Here is a 22393-nt window from a genome sequence, read left to right as displayed (position 1 = left end):
AGAAAAGAAAATACAAATACTTCTAAAAACATTGGAAAAGATGTTCAACCTCACTCATAAGAGACATGTAAATTTAAACTACAAGGACATATCTATTTCACCTATTAGATTGGCAAAGGAATTAAAACATCAGATTGGCAAAACAACTGATAATAAAGTGTGTTGTCAGAGTGTGGGAAAGCAGATCTATAAAGGGCAACTTAGCAAAATCTACCACAAATTTATATATCCTTTGACTCAACAATTTCCCATGCTGGCAATGCGACCAAGAAAAATTCTTACCTGTGTGATAATATGTATGTATAATGTATTCAAGCAGCATCGATTGTGATAGCAAAAGACTGGGTACCCCTTAGATGTCCATCCACAGGGGTCTGCACTAAGGTACACCCAACTGTCAGACACTCTGCAGCCTTTAAGCAGAATGTAAAATCTCTGTATGTTCTAATAGGGAAAGATTTTCAAGGCATATTTGACATCTGAAAAAGACCAATTGCAGAATGGTATATATAATATGCTCCATTTGTATAAAAAACAAAAAGAATGTATACATACTTGCATACATTATACCTTTTTCTAGCTTTTCAACCATATGTGTGAATTAACCATTCCAACTTTTAAATTATTTTTAAGTTACCTAGATTTACTGTGGTGATCATTTTGCAATAGACACAAATATCAAATCACTACCTCGTACACCTGAAACTAATATCATGTTTTATGTCAATTTACCTCAATAACAACAAAAAAGAAAGATAATAAAATTGTTGTTTTAAATCACACACAAAATATTTTTAACATAAAATTTTAAAAATATAAACACTTCACCCTAGAATTGTATTTTCGTATTTGGTCTGATTTGGCGGCTCAGGTTTACTACTGAATCAGGGCGTGGCTCTATCCAGACACTTGTTTTATAATTACAAGGTGATTCCTGAGGATGTAACTACAATAAAACTCCACCTGTGAAGAGATACAGGAATGACACTCTATCAAAATATAAAAACCTCTGAACGCCTGGACAGAACAGAAGTTCTGTCCCAGGAAGTCTTTGAGGAAACGTGATCAAGTTATAACAAGTAATGGAATAAGCTTTTAAGCACAGACAAACAATAGGTGTTTGTCTGGAGAATTGCTTCCCCTGCCTAAGGACCTTCACTGGATGTGGAAAGATGTTAAAAATAAAGTAGGACAAAATCAATGAATAGAACAAATGCAGTGCCCCCATCAGCCAGCCTGAAACATGTGGAATATTAGTGCCTTTCCAATCATTTGCATAATACGTAATCAAAGAGACTAGTCCTCAATAAGAAGAGGCTCTCAACAATCCTGAGGACAGGAAATGTTCAGGGGACTGCAGACAAGTCAGTGTGACAGGACCACAGACGGGGGGACACAGTGAAAGATGAACCTCAAGAGGTGAGCAGATGCCCATGCATGAAAGCCTCTCAGTGCAACAGGGAGTATCTGAATTTTCAGCAGAGGAAAGAGTTGATCAATGTGGATTTTAAAAAGCTAACGCTTGCTGTGATATGGAGAACTGTGGATGACAAGACCGCAGGAAGTAGTACCAGTTAGGCTGTTGCAGTAAACCATGAAAACAGCGGGAAGGACACCGAAGTGAGGCACTGACGGTGAAGATTATGTCTCTGCAGTTAGTTGAGGTCAGGGACCCTATGGCTTATTCCTCCCCTTCGCATTCTCCCTACTACCTAGCCGGTATTCCACAATTGCCTGTCAATTATTCCCTGGTCAGTTGAATCAACTGTCATATGGCAGTAGATAGTCCGTAGCAAGGACCAAGTTGTTTTTTGTTTTTAATTTTTTATTTATTTATTTTTGACTGCATTGGGTCTTCGTTGCTGTGCGTGGGCTTTTCTCTAGTTGCGGTGAGCGGGGGCTACTCTTCGTTGCAGTGCACAGGCTTCTCATTGCGGTGGCTTCTCTTGTGGTGGAGCACAGGTTCTAGGTGTGCGGGCTCAGTAGTTGTGGCATGCGGGCTCAGTAGTTGTGGCACACGGGCTTAGTTGCTCCGCAGCATGTGGGATTTTCCCGGACCAGGGATAGAACCCGCGTCCCCTGCATTGGCAGGTGGATTCTTAAGCACTGTGCCACCAAGGAAGTCCCCAGGACCAGGTTGTTGGTCCACTCTCTGCTGTAATGGACAACGGTGGGAAACTATGAAGATCGTGGCACAAGGCAGTGAGACTCAGGGGGAGACGGAATCTTACAACCACTACATCTTATCGCACAGGTGAAGAAGGGGACCCTATATCCCTCCCCACTTAAGCAATTAGAGCTCTGGAGAGGGGAAGAGGGAGGGCAATGTTTGCAGCTTCCTGCGTTCCACTCTTCAGTGACCCAGAAGTGCCTCTCGGTCAGGATGTGTAAGTTTCTTTTCAGGAGACGTCTTTGCCCAGGTCTTTTGCAGCCAGCATACCTGGCACTTCAGGCTGACATGTTAGACCTTGCAACCACCTGTAAAGTCATGTCAGATATTGCAAAGATAAATACTCTGGGCTCACACTCTGCATGCAACAGTAATCTTATCTGCACTCAAATGATTGTCCCTTGTAAACTCAAAGCCAAGAATTTCCATTCCATTTTTTTAAAAAAGGCTTGCACATTTTGATTGTTTCAGAACACAGTTCATCTTACACATTGCTTGCTTTCAGGTTTAAAAAAATGTTTGGTAATTTTCAAAAATTACATGTATATAATTTATATCATATATATATATATATATATCACATATTAAATTTTTTTCACTATTCCAAGGTGGCAGGGGTTATAATATGCCTTAAATGGGCTGATCCACTTAAGGCTCAAAAACAGTAGCACCGCTCTTCAAGGGACGCTCAGTTTCATTGGTCCCAGTGCTGGTTTTGAGCCCATTAGACCGTTTCCTACATCTGCTTAGGGACATACAAATGTTTGATTTATCGCTGATTTTCCTCATAAATTAGCTATCCCTCACAGAGCCTTGGACTTGCAAATGTGCTTTCATTATTACTATTTTTAAAAGGCAGGGGGAGAGCAGAGTCTACTAAAATTTGTGCACATTGTTTCTTGTTTCCTTTCAGGCCCTTGATCAGGAAATGTTTAACATGGGAGTAAGCACTGCCAGGGATCAGGGGCTGCTGTTTGGAAAGGTGGTAAAAGTTCCTTCCTGCCAATAAAAAAATATGTATCATCAAAGCACAAAACTGTGTCCACAGACAGGATTACATGTGAGCCGAAAAGACCCAGGTGATAACACTTTTCTTGAATCAGTCCATATTCTTTCTTTTGATCATGCACTAATATCACTGTGAAATGATTTCAACGATTCTCATCAGTGCCCTGCTTTCTCTTTTAAATACAGATGGTTTGGATAAAAATAATTCTCTGTTGACAGCTGTGTGACCTGAGTCTCTTTGAGCCCTTCATGTATTTTGAGGCTGGTCTACGACTGGTTGATGTGATGCTTATGAAGTCAGATTTCAAATCCCACCTGGGCCAGCTAGCTTTGCAAGCAGAAATAGTCCACACATTGTCTGCATTTGGAACTCCATCTGGCAAACCCCAGGATGCCACAGATCACTCAGGGTTCAGAACAAACCCCTGAACCGTCACCACTGCACCAGGAAAGGTCCCCGAGGATCACTGGGGCTGAAACAAGGGAAGACGATGAGGAAGGAAGTGCCTAAAAAAAACGCTGTTCTTTATCTACTAAGTCTTCGCCCAGTGAGTTTCAGGATGTCACCAGAACGGCTCAGAAGAGAGGAGGGAATAAGAAAGGGTAACGTTAAAAGCTGGCCAGGGAATTTGTGAACAATGTCAAGCTGCTAGCACTTGTAAGCAGTGCTGCTACAGCGACATCTCACTAATGTGGACACCATCAATTTAAATTCACCATGGTCTAGGTATGCAGTTCTACATTTTACTCTTAAAAACATTTAATAACTATAAAAATGTGTTAAATGAATTAATAAACTAGAAAAATGCACCTAAAGTGAAGATTTTACTTTACTTTTCATGAAAAATGTTTCCAGTCACCAGTTTGACAGTGGCATTGGCATCAGTCACGTGTGGATTCATTAGAAGTGATTTCTACTTTTCAGTATAATTCTACTGAGAAGCATGAAAAAAAGAGCAAGATGCAGGTGAGGAGATAAAGTAGCCTCCTGATGATAGGGATAGAGTAGGATTATTAGTTAGTTTAGAAATCCCACTAGGGGATTAAAGACAGAAAGGGAATTTTTTTGTCCATGCCACTCTCTCACTTTGTCCCAGCTTACCCTTCCCCCTCCCCATATGCTCAAGTACATGCTCTAGTAGGTCTGTGTCTTTATTCCCGTCTTACCCCTAGGTTCTTCATGACCTCTTTTTTTTTTTTCTTAGATTCCATATATATGTGTTAGCATACGGTATTTGTTTTTTTCTCTTTCTGACTTACTTCACTCTGTATGACAGACTCTAGGTCCATCCACCTCACTACAAATAACTGAATTTCATTTCTTTTTATGGCTGAGTAATATTCCATTGTATATATGTGCCACGTCTTCTTTATCCATTCATCTGTTGATGGACACTTAGGTTGCTTCCATGTCCTGGCTATTGTAAATAGAGCTGCAATGAACATTTTGGTACATGACTCTTTTGGAATTATGGTTTTCTCAGGGTATATGCCCAGTAGTGGGATTGCTGGGTCGTATGGTAGTTCTATTTCTAGTTTTTTAAGGAACCTCTATGTTCTCCATAGTGGCTGTACCAATTTACATTCCCACCAACAGTGCAAGAGGGTTCCCTTTTCCCCACACCCTCTCCAGCATTCATTGTTTCTAGAATTTTTGATGATGGCCATTCTGACTGGTGTGAAATGATATCTCATTGTAGTTTTGATTTGCATTTCTCTAATGATTAATGATGTTGAGCATTCTTTCATGTGTTTGTTGGCAATCTGCATATCTTCTTTGGAGAAATGTCTATTTAGGTCTTCTGCCCATTTTTGGATTGGGTTGTTTGTTTTTTGGTTATTGAGCTGCATGAGCTGCTTGTAAATTTTGGAGGTTAATCCTTTGTCAGTTGCTTCATTTGCAAATATTTTCTCCCATTCTGAGGGTTGTCTTTTGGTCTTGTTTATGGTTTCCTTTGCTGTGCAAAAGCTTTTAAGTTTCATTAGGTCCCGTTTGTTTGTTTTTATTTCCATTTCTCTAGGAGGTGGGTCAAAAAGGATCTTGCTGTTATTTATGTCATAGAGTGTTCTGCCTATGTTTTCCTCTAAGAGTTTGATAGTGTCTGGCCTTACATTTAGGTCTTTAATCCATTTTGAGTTTATTTTTGTGTATGGTGTTAGGGAGTGTTCTAATTTCATACTTTTACATGTACCTATCCGGTCAGAAAGGGAATTTTAAGAGAGTTTGGGAAACTGTTGTAGGCTAACGACCACTCAAGAAAAGAATCCAGTAACCTAGCAACAATCTACACTACCTTGAAGGAAGATCAGGTGCATTCAGGCTCCTGACACACTCAAAGCCACAAACCCTGATAGTTAAAACACAAGACAATAGATATGGGTTCTGAATCTTGTTACATGAATCAGGGAGTTAATGGTCCTTGAAGAGTACCATCTCTGCATGTAGCCAAGACAGGAATATAGGTGAAAAGGGAAAGGGGACATTACACCGAAACTTGAGATGAATTACCACATTTTAGTATATGTCACCACCCTTTTGCTAATATACATATAATTTAAATAGCACCATGACAGTCCTGGTTAGACCATATAGGGTCAAAGGAGGAACTAATGATGTAAGCCTTGACATCTCCCCTACTTTTCCTTGGATTATAAAAATGTAGCCCTTTGTTCTCGGGGCTGTGCTCCCTTGCCAGCCTGCCAGCTGCTACCTCTCACAGCGTCCATTGTTAATAAACTCACTCTTTGCCTGTCACTTTGCCTCACACTGAATTCTTTCTGTGACAATAGAACCTGAGCTTAAGTAAGTCCTGACACCAGGTGAGCGGTTTCAATTAAAAGACAGTGGGTTTGAGTCCCTTCCTAAGTCAGGGATCATGGGTTCAAGTCCCAATGTGAGGTGCAAGTGGATTCAAGTCCCAGACTGAGTTTTGGCTGGGTTTAATCCCACCCAAGAAGCAGTGTGGTTTCATTGAAAGGAGCCTAAACATTCATTCAAGTTGTGATTTAGAGACCCAAAAAATTATTCCAAGTTGTAAATTTTAAAATTTGTTGTTTTGTATGGAAAAAGTTCTGTTGGCAAATAATAAATGCTCTGACCCTTATCTGTGGAACAGAGTTCTCTTTTCCAGTGAGCTTGCGCTTCCGTTTGGACTACAAAAACAGCAGTGGCATATTATTTTTCTGGCATACAATAGGCACTGGCTTTAAGGTCAGAAAGGCATGGTACACCTTACTAGGTCATCCTTGGGTGAGTTTACTTAACCCATCTAAGCCTCTATTTATTCCTCATCTAACTTTTCAGGGCTAGTGTGATTATTAAATCAAATGTGAAGTTCCTGGCATATAGTAGGTAGCACAGGAAGGACGAATGGGTGATATAGACATTATTATCTTCTGCCATTTTATTGTCATTTATTTGTTTTTCTAATTTTGTATTATGAAAAAGTTTTAAACATACACCAAAGGTGAACAAACTAGTATAATGAACCACTCTTCACCTCCTCATATACTGTTTTGGGGATGAAAGGCTGGAGCATGTTAAAGAAAATTCCAGACTTCCTTTCACCCAGCAAGAAGGAGCTTATGATGACAGTGTTTTCAGGGCAGGTTGCCATCTGGTCCCTGGGTGACAGATGGTTCTGCAACTAATATTGGCCTAACATATCCAACAAGAAAATGCATAAAGTGATGCAGGGGTAAGGTATAGGGTTGGCCAAAAAGTTCGTTCGGGTTTTTCCATACGAGCTTATGAAAAACCCTAACAAACTTTTTGGCCAACCCCACACCATGAAAGGTAGAAACCAGAACGTTCACCACCACCTGATGTTTCCTTGGCAGCCTCACTCTTGGTCACTGTGCTGAAGGTTCTGCCAAAGCCAGTCTCTGGATTTAACATGCATTACTTTAGAAAAAAATTAAAATGGTAATCCACTTTTTGTTTAAAAAAAAAGAAAGCCTTTATATTTACCAATTGGAACTACAAAGTAATTTTCAAAAAGCATTTATCAAGTGCTTCACAGAGTCTGTCCTCTAGGAATCTGTAATTTAAAATTGTTCTTAAAAAGAAAAACATGGACAAGTAGAAGTTTTGTTAAAAATAGTCAAACAAGATAGAAGATGATGGAGATGAATTTACCTAGGGTGGAGTAGGGTGGAAGGAGAGAAGGGAAGTAGGCATATAGTCAGGAGAAGATTAGAAAATAAGTGACGTAAATATTCCATGTCCAGACTCCCTGGGCGATGAAGACCTTGCTGACAGACCATAATTCCATGCCTAAAGAACCCCAGGAGCTTTGATCAATCTAGCTCCCCTTATGTGGAAAGTTTCCATGCCCCCAACAAGCTGGGGATAAAGACCGGGGAGAGGAGAGAGGGAGATTTGGGATGGGAGGGGGGAGGGTAAAGAGGTGTGTAAATTAGTCTGGGAAGAAAGTACGATCAAGTCAACAGAAATAACCTTGATAAAAAGGGAAACTTCTCTCTGAGTGAAGGGGAAGGGGAGAAAGGGGAGGCAAAGAATGGAGATTCGGGGGATGGAGAGAAGTTGGGAAGACCTCAATCGCCTAAGTAAGAGAGATCAAAGTGTCTGTGAGGGATAAAGGGAGCAAGGGGAGGGGAGGGAGTTTTTCAGGAAGACGTCTGTATCTAACACGTAAAAACCTGTTCAGGTGTTCCCTTCCAAAAAAGGTCAAAAACAAATAAAAAGCCTTCCCCCACCCCTACTGTTCCCTCATATCCAGCCCTGCCAACTCTCTCTATCCACAAACAAGAGGAAAGCTGGCCCGAGCACTTCTGGGCACCAGCAATCTGATACCAACACTCACCATTCCTTTGAAACTGCACCTTTCAAATGCTAGCTCAATAAATGGTTGTTCTCGGTTTCCCCCCTGATTTTGCAGCAGCACTGACAACTCTAAATGTCTTCTTCCTGAAATTCTCTCCTCCCTGGAACCCACGACACATCGTGGTTCTGGTCTGTCTTCCTTTCTCTTTAATCATGTCCTCTCTTCCTTTTTTTTTTTTTTTTTTTTTTTTGCAGTACGCGGGCCTTTCACTGTCGTGGCCTCTCCCGTTGCGGAGCACAGGCTCCGGACGCACAGGCTCAGCGGCCATGACTCACGGGCCCAGCCGCTCCGCGGCATGTGGGATCCTCCCGGACCGAGGCACGAACCCGTGTTCCCTGCATCGGCAGGCGGACTCTCAACCACTGCGCCACCAGGGAAGCCCCCTCTCTTCCTTTTTGACCAGTTCTTTTCTCTGTCCTCCTCTTAACCATAGTTGTTCTCTAAGGGTCTCTTTTGGGGCTTGACTTTTTCCTTTTATTCTCTATCCCTTGGCTTCAACTACTGTCTCTTCGGATGAGTGCCCTCTTTGTTTCTCTATATCTGTGTTGTAGCCACTAGCCACATGTGGCTATTTAAATGAATTATTATTAAATAAAGTTTAAAATTCAGTTCCTCAGCCATAGTAGCCATATTTTAAATGCTCACAAGCCACATGTGGCTAGTGGCTGCCATATAGGACGGCACAGATATAAAACATTTCTTCTTCATAGAAAGTTCTTTTGGACACCACAGGTCTGGATCTTACCTCTCCCCTGAGCATCTGACCTGTCAGTATTCTAACTGACATCTCTCCCGGAATCACAAATCTATTATGCCCCCAATCTTACTCCATTTAACACACATTTCTCATAACAGTTATCTGTACAAAGTCTAATTTCATTTAAAAACAGCTCCATGTAATAAGCAAACATGCCCAAATAATTGAGAAATATTTACATAGATAAGTTGGATATTTAGATGTGGTTTGTTTTACTAAAAGTAAATGAGACCATTTTCACTGAAAAAAATTACAGGCTATAGTCATTTATGGGAGGACTCTGCATCTTTCACATACCCCTGTATAGTATTTCCCCATGTCCAAAGTTTCATAAAATAATAAAAAGATTTATTTTGTGGGACATTTTCTTTATTAATTTTTTTACATTTCTCAATAAAATCAAGCTTCTCGCCTACAGTGCCAATGAGTACCTTATTCTCAGTGCAGAGAAGCCAACTTTCTGATTCTATTAGGAGCACTAAAAATATTCTGCCTAACAATGAAAATCAGACACCAAAACTCTTTGCCAAAATACTGACAATCCTACTGGATACATGAGATTCTGAGGCATAATATTCAACAAAGAATCAGATCTGGTCTTGATTTTAATCAGAAAGTAACCTGTCTCTTTGCTGCTTCCTAAACTTAGCAAAGACCTACCATTCTCAGCATGCTGACCATTTTGGTGGTATGAGGTTTCACTGGGCAGCCTCGCTCCGAGTGACCTCAGCCCGAGATTCTAAAGATGGAGCATAGTAAGTGCAGGTGAGTCATCAATTTAAAAAGTCATGCAGAGTAACTAAAAGCCTCATTCTTCAGAAGCACAGAGATTCCATGGGAAGCCTTACCGTGTGACAAATGGAACTCACTAAGGAAAAGAAAACCCATCCCTAAGGAAAAAAGTGATAAATGGAACTCTTGTAGGTTAAACCTATCGTGCTTGGCTGCTCTAGGTAATTCCATCTGAACAGATTATTACCATTCCCAGTGGAGTTATGACATCTCTCGTTAAAGATGACAGAAAAGTAAAATCTTAGTATGGTAGTAGGAACGTCACTGTAAACATTTGGGACCATTACTGTTAAATCAATAACATTGTGTATACTATGAACTTACACTTTCTCTGTATAGTTCAAAGTCTTTTGCAGACATTAAAAAATGGATTTTATGACGGTCTCATAGAGTGTACAAATATTAGGACCTTCTGAGATTAATCATCAGTTACCAGTAGACAAACAATGATGCGTCCAGCCCTTTTCTAGGTACAATGAGGCACACGAAAGAAGCAGAAGACACAACCCCTTCTCTCAAGTTGTTTCAGGCAGCAAATATAAGTAAGTACATAAAACACTTGGGGAATGTGTATGTATGGGAACTATGGTTTATATTTCAGGATTTCAGGACAGGAGAAAGACAAGTGTCAGGGAGCAAGTAATTAATTAGAAAATACTTCACAGAGGAGGTAAGCCTTTGGTGGTCCCTAAAAGAAATCTGTGAGAGGTTGGGAGAGGGATGAATAGGCTGAGCACAGAGGATTTTAAGAGCAGTGAAAATACCCTGTAAGGTGCTAATAACAGTATATACACGTCATAATACATTTTCCAAACCCATAGAGTATACAACACCGAAAATGAACCCTAAGGTAAACTACAGGCCTTGGGTGGTTATGATGTGTCCATGTAGGTGCATCAGTTGTACCAAATGTCCCACTCTGGTGGGGGACGCTGATAGTAACAGGAGGCTATGCATGCGTTCAGAGGGCATAGGGGAAAATCACTGTACCTTCCTCTCAGTTTTACTGTGATCCCAAAACTGCTATAAAAAAATACCCTTTAACAAAAAAGGAAAAAAAGAAACGTTGACTAGTACATGAAGGGAGTATAGGATAGAATAAGGACAAATACATGCCCTGAATTTTCCTAAAGATCCCCAATTTCTGTCCTGTAAGTAGTCTTAAGGTGGAAGAAACATATAAAGAAGCTTAAGGGAAAAAACACTGGGATGGTGTTAGTATTTGAGATTGTACGTGTGAGTGTCTAGGTCAGGGCTGGGAAAGAATTTGAGACTGCCTGATTGGATAGTCAGGATCAAGTTAAGGAAAACAAAAAAAGAGAGTTAATGGCTATGGGGGGGGGGGGTAGGGTGGGTGGGGGTGAGTGGGTGGGGAGCATGTTAATAAATAGTTTTTACGGACCAGTCTGATCAATTTAGATTTCAATCTGACAGGGTCTAGAGACCTCTTGTAAATTCCTAAGTGCCAGCATGACATGATCAGAGAAGCATTTTCGACGAAATCGTCTGGTAGCAATTATCTATTGAGCTTCTGCTCCCCAGCCCTCATACTTACTAAATGATACAGACTTGCTCTCCACTCCAAGTCCTGCCATCATCCTAGGAGGTGTCAACATTCACGACTTTAGCCAATATCTTCACTTTACCATGCCTTGACCTCATTAATTCTAATTGCCTTCACTTCCACTCCCAGGACCGCACCCGAGACCTTGCATTAGTTAAAACCACACCACACAGAAAACGTAAGTGCAAAAAGTCCAGCTTCAGGTCCCTCCAGCCCTCTCCGGCCCACACTCCCATGGATGTCGCTTCCTTGCTGGGCACTGTCTCACCAATACACTCCACTTTCTTTCATTTCTGTCCTTTCACTGCACCCACTGGGACAACATCAACCCCTGATCCAGAGCTATAAAATATACCTCCCCTGTACACTCAGGCTTCTAGACAGACTGCTGCCACTGCACACACACGGTCTCTCTGCTGGCTGAGTCCTCAACTCTACTCATTAATGTTCCTATTTGTCCACGGTCTCCTTCCTTTGACATTCCCCTCGGTAGCAATACGGCATGTACATCTTTATCCTTAAGACCACTGCTTGGTCCCATCTCCTTATTTTCAGCAGAATATCACTTTGTCTTTTCCTTGCTGAGAAAGCCGAGGCTTTGGGGAGATCTCCCTCAATTGCCCACCTTCCTCTACAAACGGTATATTTATCCCCACCCATTCTTTCTCCTTCTCTCTGTCACAGAAGATGAAGGCTCTCCCTCCTTTTCAAGGGCAAAACCAAGGTCAGCCCCCAGACTGTGAGGAGACCCACTGAACGAAACCACCCGCCCTGGTCAGGCAAGATAGGAACCACTTGCATCAGTTCTCTTACAACAGGAGGTCTTGGTAAGGAACGCGGAACTAACAAGCTACGACCAACTGGAAGAATTAGGGCAAGGTCAAAAGGAGAGAGGAGACACCAGTCCACATGTCCTACCAACCTTCCAGAATCCTTCTCGCTGGAATCCATCTTGGCTGAGTGATGTGTGCGCCACCAGGAAGGACCCCGAGTCAGGATGATTGGCCACAGAAAACCCAGAAACTAACCCAATTACCGTAAAACCCGAGAGTGCGAGCCACATGGCAGAGCAGTTCTTCTGGGTTCCCTTACCCTGCTGCTCTGCGCTCAGGCTCCCCTCTCCAATAACGTCTCTTGCTTTGTCAGCACACGTGTCTCCTCGGACAATTCATTTCCGGGTGTTAGACAAGAGCCCACGCTCGGGCTCTGGAAGAGGTCGCCCTTCCTGCAACAAAACCATACCTTTGATTCCCTCCCCCTGCCTCCTTCAAGACATTGCTTCATCAAAAATCCTTGCTCTTTCCCATATCTTTGACCCTGCTCATTTTTGGTTCTATAACCCTTTAACACAAAAACACGTAAAGTCTCTTTCATCATTAAAAACACTCCCTTCACCTGAGGTTCCTTCTAGCTACCATCCTATTTTTCTCCTCCTTCATTATCTAAAGTTTTCCAAATAACATCTACATCGGCTGAGTGTAGTAATCACAACAGCCCCAGAAAGCAGGAAATACACAGACAGGGAGTAAACAAAGGCTCAGAGTCAACACTAATAAGGTCAGCTTCCAAACCATCTGGGTTCTACAACACTTCCCTGCAGGACCTGGCATTCAAGTTATGCTGTTTTAGCCTTTTACTTTTTAATACTCCCATGTTTCACTTAAAGCCCCCAAATAGAGAAAAGCAGCATGGTGATTTCAAAGCAGGAAGTCATCAAATGTACTAAGGACATACTCTGTGCCAGACAAATGATTTACTGCTATGCTAAACAAAAGGGAAATTTAGCTTCTTCGGCTGTGTTCAAAAAAAAAAAAAATCTGATTAACCCTTCCAGACAAAAAAAGATTTTCTAAATTCCTGGATTTTCACTAGAACATGTTACTTTAGTTCGGTACACGGGCCTCTCACCACTGTGGCCTCTTCTGTTGCGGAGCACAGGCTCCGGACGTGCAGGCTCAGCGGCCATGGCTCATGGGCCCAGCCACTCCGCAGCATGTGGGATCTTCCCAGACCGGGGCACGAACCCGTGTACCCTGCAGCGGCAGGCAGACTCTCAACCACTGCGCCACCAGGGAAGCCCATTCCTCTAGTTCTTTAACTTCCCTTCACTTCTGCAACCACTGACAGTAGGCTTACACTCACTGAAACTGCCCTGGCAAATGTTCCCAGTGACCTCTGGACCCACAAACCCAACAAACACTATTCAGTCATATTCAGCTGAAACTCTCTGCTGGTTGGACTGAAGCAACCTCTCTGTCCTTCTTGACAGTCTTGACTCCCTTGGATTCTGCATCCTCCACCTCTTCACACCTGCTGACGGTTGTTTTTCGGATGTCTTATTTGTGGCCTCCAAATGGAGGTGCAGTTTTCCCTCCACCGAATACTTCTCCACAGAAGGCAGACTGTTCACTGATGAGCACAACCCATACTTTTCCACCCGCTCAGTGTTTGATTCTGCTCAGGGTGGTCCCTAAGCTCCTCTCTGCCTGTCCAAGACCTACCAATCCTTCAAGGTCCAATTCTTCAGTGAAACTTGCCTCCACTCATCTCCTGAGATTTTCACAATCTTTCCCACCTTTGTGCTCCCATAGTTTGCATTGCAGTTACCCTACAAAATATTCATTCCTGTACATTCTCATCTGTCCTACAGGTTGGGAGCTCTTTCTTCATGACTGCTGTAATAGCCGGTGCTGAAAACCACGCTTGACACATAGTTGGAGCTCATCAGATTTTAGCTATGAGTATTATTATTACTCACCTTTGCATTTTTCAGACCTCCAGTTTCTTAAATATCGGAAAATCAATCAATTTTGAATTAATTAATGCCTTAAGAATGAATAGACTCTCTTGGTGAGAAAAAAGAGTGGACAGAGGACTCACCTATAGTAGGTAGTAGTGAGGTTAAAAAAGAAAAAAACCAAACTAGTGAACAATATTAAAGAAAATGGCTAGGAGCCCCCAAAGGAGAGAACAGAGGAAACTTCTAACAATACACAGGCATATTGAAACAGAGTGGGGCCTTGTGGGGCTCCTAGGCATGGAGGCCTTTTTTGTTCCCCGTTTCTTGTAGGCAAGACTCCAGCCTCTGTGACCTTCCCTGAGATCCAAAGGGCAAATTCAAGCAGTTGCTAATCAAGGGAGGAGCAGCCACGAAACCACCTGAGGCAAGATTAAAGGGACAAGAGAAGCTCATCAAGATTAGGAGACTGGGGACTTCCCTGGTGGCGCAGTGGTTGAGGGTCCGCCTGCCGATGCAGGGGACGCGGAGTCGTGCCCCGGTCCGGGAAGATCCCACATGCCGCAGAGCGGCTGGGCCCGTGAGCCATGGCCGCTGAGCCTGCGCGTCCGGAGCCTGTGCTCCGCAACGGGAGAGGCCACAACGGGAGAGGCCACAACAGTGAGAGACCCGCGTTTGGCAAAAAAAAAGAATCTGCCTACCAATGCAGGGGACAAGGGTTCGAGCCCTGGTCTAGGAAGATTCCACATGCTGTAGAGCAACTAAGCCCATGTGCCACAACTACTGAGCCTGTGCTCTAGAGCCCGTGCTCCACAACAAGAGAAGCCACCGCAGTGAGAAGCCCGTGCACTGCAACAAAGAGTAGCCCCGCTCACCGCAACTAAAGAAAGCCAGCATGCAGCAAGACCCAATGCAGCCATAAATAAATAAATAAAAGATTAGGAGGCCGACCACCTGAGACCCTGCACACACCCTAATCTTGCCAGCAACTCCATCCTTGGGAAGTACTGTTGTAAAACTCCTTATCAAATCCTCTTGGGTTGGGACACAACCCCTCATGGGTTTTGGAGAAAGGAGACTGCTGTGTCCCCCTTTGCCTGGCAAAGTAATAAAGCTCTCCTTTTCTACTTCACCCAGAACGCTGTCTCCGAGATTCGATTCAGCACTGGTGTACAGAGAAGCTGAGCTTTCAGTAACAATATTATCTGTTTCATAAATTATCTTTGGAATACAACAACTCCTTCTGCCGGTCACCCAGATGAAGGAAGATTTCTCACTGTGTAGTGACTCTGCCTCTGACTCAGCCTGGCGAACACCAAAGCCCAGTGGAATGGTAGTGCACCGTAGAGTTACTATCTTGTTTTCTCTGAGCCTCCTTACGCACAGGTAGAAGAGAACTAACTATAAGGACAAAGGAAAACATGATGAAAGTCAATTTGAGGTTGGTTTTTCTAATACGTATTTGAGTGGCTATATCAAGGGAATTTACTATATAAAAGAGCTAGATATTTTTTTCATCAAGAAAAAGAATCAATTAGTATCCTGCTTTTGAATTATTCTACAAGAATATCCTTCTGCCAAGTATTCTGTGTTATGGCTTTTTGATGTAAGTACCATTTCCTTTGAACTTTTGTCGTTTTTACTTCAGCCAAATTGACTGGCTTCTTGAAAGCACTATTTTTGGACAAATACAAGGGGAAATTAATCATGATGCCCAAGTGATGGTCTGGGTGTACTATTTCATTATTTTCAGTTTAGTCTAAGAAATATGTAAGCAGTTTTTCACCCAGAGAGTAAAAATGTTCCAATTTATTAGAAAGTACTTGTTACTGGAAGCAGTCAAGGACAGAAGTGTAATCATGGAAACCATCCCAGCTGCTTCTATGCAGGCAATGCCGGCCAGTAATTGTGCTGAAATGACGAGCTTGCATCTGCTAAGGTGTGGCTTGAAAAGTCTGGAAGATGTCACGCTCCAAGACCAAGGGCATGACATAACCAGTTCCAGACAAGACTCCCTAAAATGCAAAAATCCCTGGGAGGAGCAACTCCATTTCTAATGCATGTCGTGAAGGTGAACTTCAAGAGTTCACTGGACACCTCACTGGCAAAAACAAAACAAGACAAAACAAACAAAAAACCAGCCAATTTGCAAATTTTGCAAAAAGCCAATGCTAACAATAAATGTCAAAGGTCATTCTGTCTACAATGTTGGTTCAACAAATTCCCATAGATCACACAACAGATTCCAAAGACGGCAGAGTACTGGTACCAGAAAACACAGAGAATTGTCTATAATGTCCAAAACACTGGCTATGGAGAATGAGTGAGATCAAAAAGAAGCCTAAGAAAAAGAAAACTGGCATGAAGAGCCTGAGTGAAACTCCATCTCCTAGTTTCCCCCCAAGTCACTTCCAGGGTACATCTCCTACAGGCAGACGTGATCTCGGTCTCATCTCCCCAATATTATAAGCCTTTTTCTCTGTGTGTCACCCTCCTGATTTTGACCCGTGGTTCCAGTCCCCCACAAGGCTGACCCTCATAGAACAGTGAATATGAAGCCCCAGGGTTGCGTGGTGCCCAGCCCGTGGCCATGTGACACTCCTCCCCGCCTCCCCAGTTTTCTCAAGATCCAGATCACACCAAAATGCAAGGCTCAGGTCATGGTCCACTTCCTTGATGTGAAAGAAACCTTCCTCACTTTCTCTTACCTAAAAAATTCTCAGGCTTCCCTGGTGGCGCAGCGGTTGAGAGTGCGCCTGCCGATGCAGGGGACGCGGGTTTGTGCCCCGGTCCAGGAGGATCCCACATGCTGCGGAGCAGCTGGGCCCGTGAGCCATGGCCGCTGAGCCTGCGCATCCGGAGCCTGTGCTCCGCAACGGGAGAGGCCACAACAGTGAGAGGCCCGCGTACCGCAAAAAAAAAAAAAAAATTCTCATCATTTCACAAAATGGCTTTGGCCCTGGAGTTCAGAGTGAGTCTACTTCAAAGAAATCCTGAAGACGAAGAATAAATATAAAGGTCCTAGAGCCCACCCCTGCACATCCCCCGAGTGGAAGTGTTAGAAAGGAAGGGAAACTGAACTGAGAGACACAGAATCTGGATCTGGAGCAAATGTTAACTAAATTGCTGTGCGACCTTGGGCAAGTCACATAACTTGTCTGAGTGTCAGTTTCACACTTGAAATATAAAGGAGGTGGATAGACACCTCAAAGCTGCTTGTCAGCCCTGATACTTTATAGAACCTCGGAACAGCACATGCAGAGGAAGGGTATTTGAGTCATAACACAGCTGCTCCATAAAGGGAGGTGATACGTGGCCTTTGAGGTCCGGGAGACAACTCACTAATTGCTCATAAATGTCATGCTGAAGAGCATATAGGCCTGAGCCGAGGGCACCTAAACTCTCTGTCTCTCTTCTCAGTGCTAGATCTTTAGATAGACTTTTTTTTTGCTTGTCTCTTATCGTGGCAAACCTGGCCCATAGCTGTCACATTTTCACCAGCCCACTCACATTTGCTAATGCCGACTCCCTCCCACTCTTAGCTACAACACACACCCCCCCTCCTGTGACGATGAAATGTAAATATGGGAAATATAAATATGCCTCTAAATATAGGAACGGTCTCGTTTTTAACAAATCTAGTATTGCAAAATCTGCATTTACAAGTACAGACACTTACATATGTATGGTGTGCATATAAATATATGGGGGGATGGAGTATTTGCTTTGCAAATGAACTCACCATGAAATTCCTTATAATATCAGGTCCTTCATTTCTCCACTGCCTCCCCTACAAATATCTTACACTCTTTCCTTATGTATTGCTGCTCAGGAATACAATTTTGGAAGGTAAGGTATCCTGTATTCACAAAGATTAAGGGAGAGCAAAATGCATTTCTTTGGCGCCTTCTACTTAATTTCTTTAATGTCCCGGGTGTATGGGCTTGTAGTTTGCATGCCTAGGCTCTGGAACCATATCTGGAAACACCATGAACATAAAAGCCACGTGAATCTTAAATACGGTCCACAATCTACCATGATATGACATCCTTCTACAGAAATTAGAGTCTAGAAGAGCCACAGGCTTCACACAAGCCACCATGCCTGGAGGAAATAAGCTGATGACAAGTGCTTTGTGAAGATTTCTTAGGTCACTGTTGTACCTTCCACTCAGGTCAATAGCTGTAGGCTGGGAGCAGCTTAAAAAATTGGACTAATATACTCTGCCTCCTTAAACAATAAATGTTAATAGAACAATAACCACATTTCTGGCAGTGGTGAAGCTATTTTTAGTAATGGTGGCGCTCTGGAAATTTTCATCTTCTGCTGTGAAATGCAAAGGTGATTTTTCTCAGTCTATAAATGGTAAGCTCAATCGCACTTGTTTGTTTTTAATTTGAGTTTTGCATGTTTTCTATTTCTCTTTACCCCAGGGGTTTCCTTATCTGTAGGCACTCACAGATTAGAACAGGAACAGATCAGATCCCCCTAGTTTAGGGTAGGTTGCAAGTAATATGTCTGATGCTAACAGCACCAAAAAAAGGCTTCATCTCATTCAATTTTTGGTATTCCCCTAGAGGCTTATGCAAGTTAAGAACCTAACAAAAACAAAAAGGAAAACAGCAACCTCACTCTTAAATCATCCTCTCCTCAAAAAAAAAAAAAAGTTATTGTTTCCCCACTTGGAGAAATATAACTGTCCAAGGCTCAGAAACTCAGAAGAATCCCAGCTCCCTCTTGGATCCTTAAAAACATTCTCTTAGGGCTTCCCTGGTGGCGCAGTGGTTGTGAGTCCGCCTGCCGATGCAGGGGACATGGGTTCGTGCCCCCAGTCCAGGAGGATCCCACATGACGCGGAGCGGCTGTGCCCGTGGGCCATGGCCGCTGGGCCTGCATGTCCAGAGCCTGTGCTCCACGATGGGAGAGGCCACAGCAGTGAGAGGCCCATGTACCGCCAAAAAACCCCAAAAAAACAAAAAAACATTCTCTTAGTGGGGGACCTGGTAGCCACAGAAGGTTGGTGGGGATGGATAGTGGAAAGTGCCCTGGACCAAGAATCAGGGGGCCTAAGATGAGATCTGGACAACCCATTAACCCTTCTGGGCCTGTCTCCTCATTATAAATTATAGATAATGATACCCACATTATTATTGAGATCAAATGAGATAATAGACTTGAAAATGCTTTGTGAAAGTATCAAGTTTTCACAATACAATGCTCTGCTGATTTAAGTGCATCTCAACTCCTACGACCTTGTAGAAAATTAAAGCTGAAAGTCACAAAGAAGAGAGAAAAGAGTAAGACTGGTTTAAACAAAGTTTCCTTCTCTTTCTCTCTGTCTCTCTGTCTCTCCCTCTACCTCTTTATCTCTCTTTTACTCTACCTTCTGGAAAAAACCAAAAGTAGCAATTGATCTTAACTCTGCCTTCTAATAATCATGACCTTTTCACAGTTTGCAACCACAGTCAAGGGCTAAATTAGATGTTCTCATTGATTACCTACTACTAGGTGTTAAATTATTATCAAAATTATGTCATGAAAAAATTTTCTGCTTCTAGAGAAGCTTGATGTTAGAATCAGCATCTATTCATTTATTCGTTCATTCAACAAAAAACGTATTCAGTGCAAGCTTGTGCCAGGCACTAGGGATGCAGGAATGAATAAGGAAGACAGTCCTTTTCCCCATGAAGTTCACAATCCAGTGAGGTAGACAGGTTCATAATCTCTTATTTTATACCTTCAGACTAGAGACACAACAATTGAAAAAACTGGACTCTACCTGCAGCTCCCCTTCCATTATACTCAGTAGCTGGATGAGGTCTTCTTTGGATAACTCCAAGGATTTCTTATTCTTTCGTTCACTTTCTCCAGATGGTTTTAGGTGTCGTTTGACAGTTCCTGAGGCCATGACATCTTCCTCCTTTCTATTTGATTTGTTCTTCTTTTTTGTATCTTCCGAGAGACTTTTATCATCAGCATTGCTGATGATGGAGGACTTGGGGCAGGAGACATGCCCGTTGGATGAACTTTCACCACCCTGGTTTCGGGATCTCATTCCCACCTAAAACACGTGAAAAAAGATAAGACGTTTTTACCACCACTGAAATTATTTTTGTCTAACTACTCAGAAACTAATAGCAGCTTTACAACATCACCAAGAAAGAAGAACAAAAAGATCAGTCCCAAGTTAGCTTCCTTACAGCTTTAATGAGCGTGTCGTTAAAAACTACAGGAAAATACTTTGACCATCTTCAGGAAAAGATGGAAATGTGATTCTAACCTCACAAACATCTCAAGCCAAGTAATCAAGGTGAACATCAGCAAGGCCAAGTCACGCTGATAGCACTGCTGATTCTGTCAAGTATCTTTGATAGAATGTGATAAGAATGGCACTTTACCTTTGCCATCTTCCTTCTCCAAAACGTGACCCAACTCTAACAATGAGAAAAACATCAAGCTGATCCCAACTGAGAGACACTCTACAGAATGCCTGACCAGTAATTTTTAAAACTATCAAGGTCATCAGAACAAGGAAAATTTGAATAACTGTCACAGCCAAGAGAAGGCTAAGAACACATGAGAACTAAACATAATGTGGCATCCTGGATGGGATCCTGAAACAGAAAAAAGACATTAGGGAAAAATTGAGGAACTATGAATAAAACATGGACTTTAGTCAATAATAATGCGGCAGTATTGGTTTATTAATTATAGCAAATGTACCACACTAAGGTGTTAATTACAGAGGAAACTGGGGGTGGGGTGTATGGGAACCCCCAGTATTATCTTTGCAATAATTCTGTGAATCTAAAGCTTTTGTAAAATAAAAAAGTTATTTTTTTTAAATGATTCTAAATTGTCTATCAGAAAATGCAAACCTCAAACCCTGCCAGGAACAAGTTGGAAGTCACAATGTGCAGAAAAATCCACATAGAGTGAGGGTTGGCGGGGCTTGAAGTGGAGAGAGAAAACGGGAAAAGCCAAGGGAAGGGGGGGTAGTTTTTAGTGATATGGAATTCTATTTTTCCATAGCCTCTTTTTCAAAAGCAGGTGTTTTGTTTTTTAATGTCAGTCATTTACAGTAATAAGAACAAGAGTACAAAGAATTGGGAGAAAACAGATCAATTTCAAAATCAAAATTTTAAAAAATATTTTGAGGTAAAGTAAAGAAAAAAAGACAAAAACAGCAGTTAATCTGTCCCATGGGGAGCACGTTTGAGTCATTCCATTTTGAACGCTTTGCAGAGTCTGTGTCAATCTCTGAGCAAAAGAACTTGACTAACAGGTATGATACAAACAAATACACTGAGCTCAAAGGCTAAGCCTCCAAGTTCCGGGAAGATAGCTCTAATATCCTGGGGGCAGTACCACAAAATTCGCCTAAACCCTTAAATAGAGTAGCTTAGTGCATGGGCTTATTTAAAACTCACAGTATAAATAGTCTTTCCCTTGAACAGCTAAGCAGCAAGATTTTCATTACTCATTCCAGAGAAAATACAGAGACTTGTTTTCTGAAAGTAAATTTCCTTTATGAACCCAACCATAGTTAAGAAACCAAGGAAAGCTTTTCAAAACACTAGGTTTATAATAGAAAAATAAATACAGTGTGATGTTTCCTTTTAGATAGTGAACACTCAATTCTTCTAACAAATCTTGAAATCTACATTCATGCTCCTTTTTTGAACTGAACGCTTACAACCAGATGCACCCTTTTGTGTGTGTGTGAACTTTCTATAGCACCCTAATTTTGAACACTATAAACTGAAAATGTGGTCCTTAATACTAGCGCCGTGTTTTCTGGTTTACTCAGTGATTAGTTCCTGAAATTTTAGAGCATTTTTGTGCTTTGCTGGTGAACAAAGAATAAATGTTTCTTTGTAATGGAAACCAGAGCACTTTAGAGCAGACCTACTGTATTTTTCACAGCTTGTTTGTGGCAGAATGGGCTGACTTAAATCCCAAGCCAAAAAAAAAGGACGAGACGAATAGAAGGTTTTGAATGTCAGCACAATACACCACCCTGAATATGCCTCTTTGGCATATTGATTACTTTAAACTCATTATTTTTAAGAAACAGCAGACACATGTGAAGCTCTGAAACCTGGGTAGAAATTACCCTTTTTAAAGACATATTTACATTTATAAGGGAAATCTCTGTAAGGGTGTCTCCCTTGCTGTACCAGGAAGAGAAGGATGACTCTAAAATCTCTAGAAACTCTTATCGATGCAGAAGGCAATGACTTAAATCTGCATTTACGCTGCTTTCCTTGTTTACTGTGGTTTCCTCATAACCTCTCATAAGTGGCTCCCCAGCTCCCGACATCTTTCTTTTGTCTTTAGCTGAAGCTGGTATTTAAGGTGATGGCTTGGGCCATTTCAGAGAGTTACGTGGTTTTCCTGGGTCTCTTCCATGTATACCGGTGGTATACATGTTCTTAAACTTCTGTTTGTTTTCTCCTACTAATCTGTATTTTTATTACAGGGTTATATCAGCCAAGAATCTTAGAAGGGTAAAGGG

At 42.1% G+C, this 22393-nt stretch overlaps 1 protein-coding gene across 3 annotated transcripts in view; it reads right to left on the bottom strand.

The window, feature by feature from the left end:
* FILIP1 (filamin A interacting protein 1) overlaps positions 1-22393 on the bottom strand; it is a 216171-nt gene that overhangs the window by 84941 nt on the left and 108837 nt on the right. For all 3 annotated transcript variants that reach the window (XM_060030338.1, XM_060030336.1, XM_060030337.1), the window contains one exon: positions 19655-19936. In XM_060030338.1, the coding sequence (XP_059886321.1) occupies positions 19655-19930 (276 nt within the window). In that variant the 5' untranslated portion in view covers positions 19931-19936. The remainder of the gene's footprint in view (positions 1-19654; positions 19937-22393) is intronic.

The sequence above is a fragment of the Delphinus delphis genome, chromosome 14 (genome assembly GCF_949987515.2).
Source record: "Delphinus delphis chromosome 14, mDelDel1.2, whole genome shotgun sequence".
NCBI lineage: Eukaryota > Metazoa > Chordata > Mammalia > Artiodactyla > Delphinidae > Delphinus > Delphinus delphis.
The sequence above is the reverse complement of the archived record's forward strand: the minus strand, read 5'-3'. Positions and strand labels throughout refer to the sequence as shown.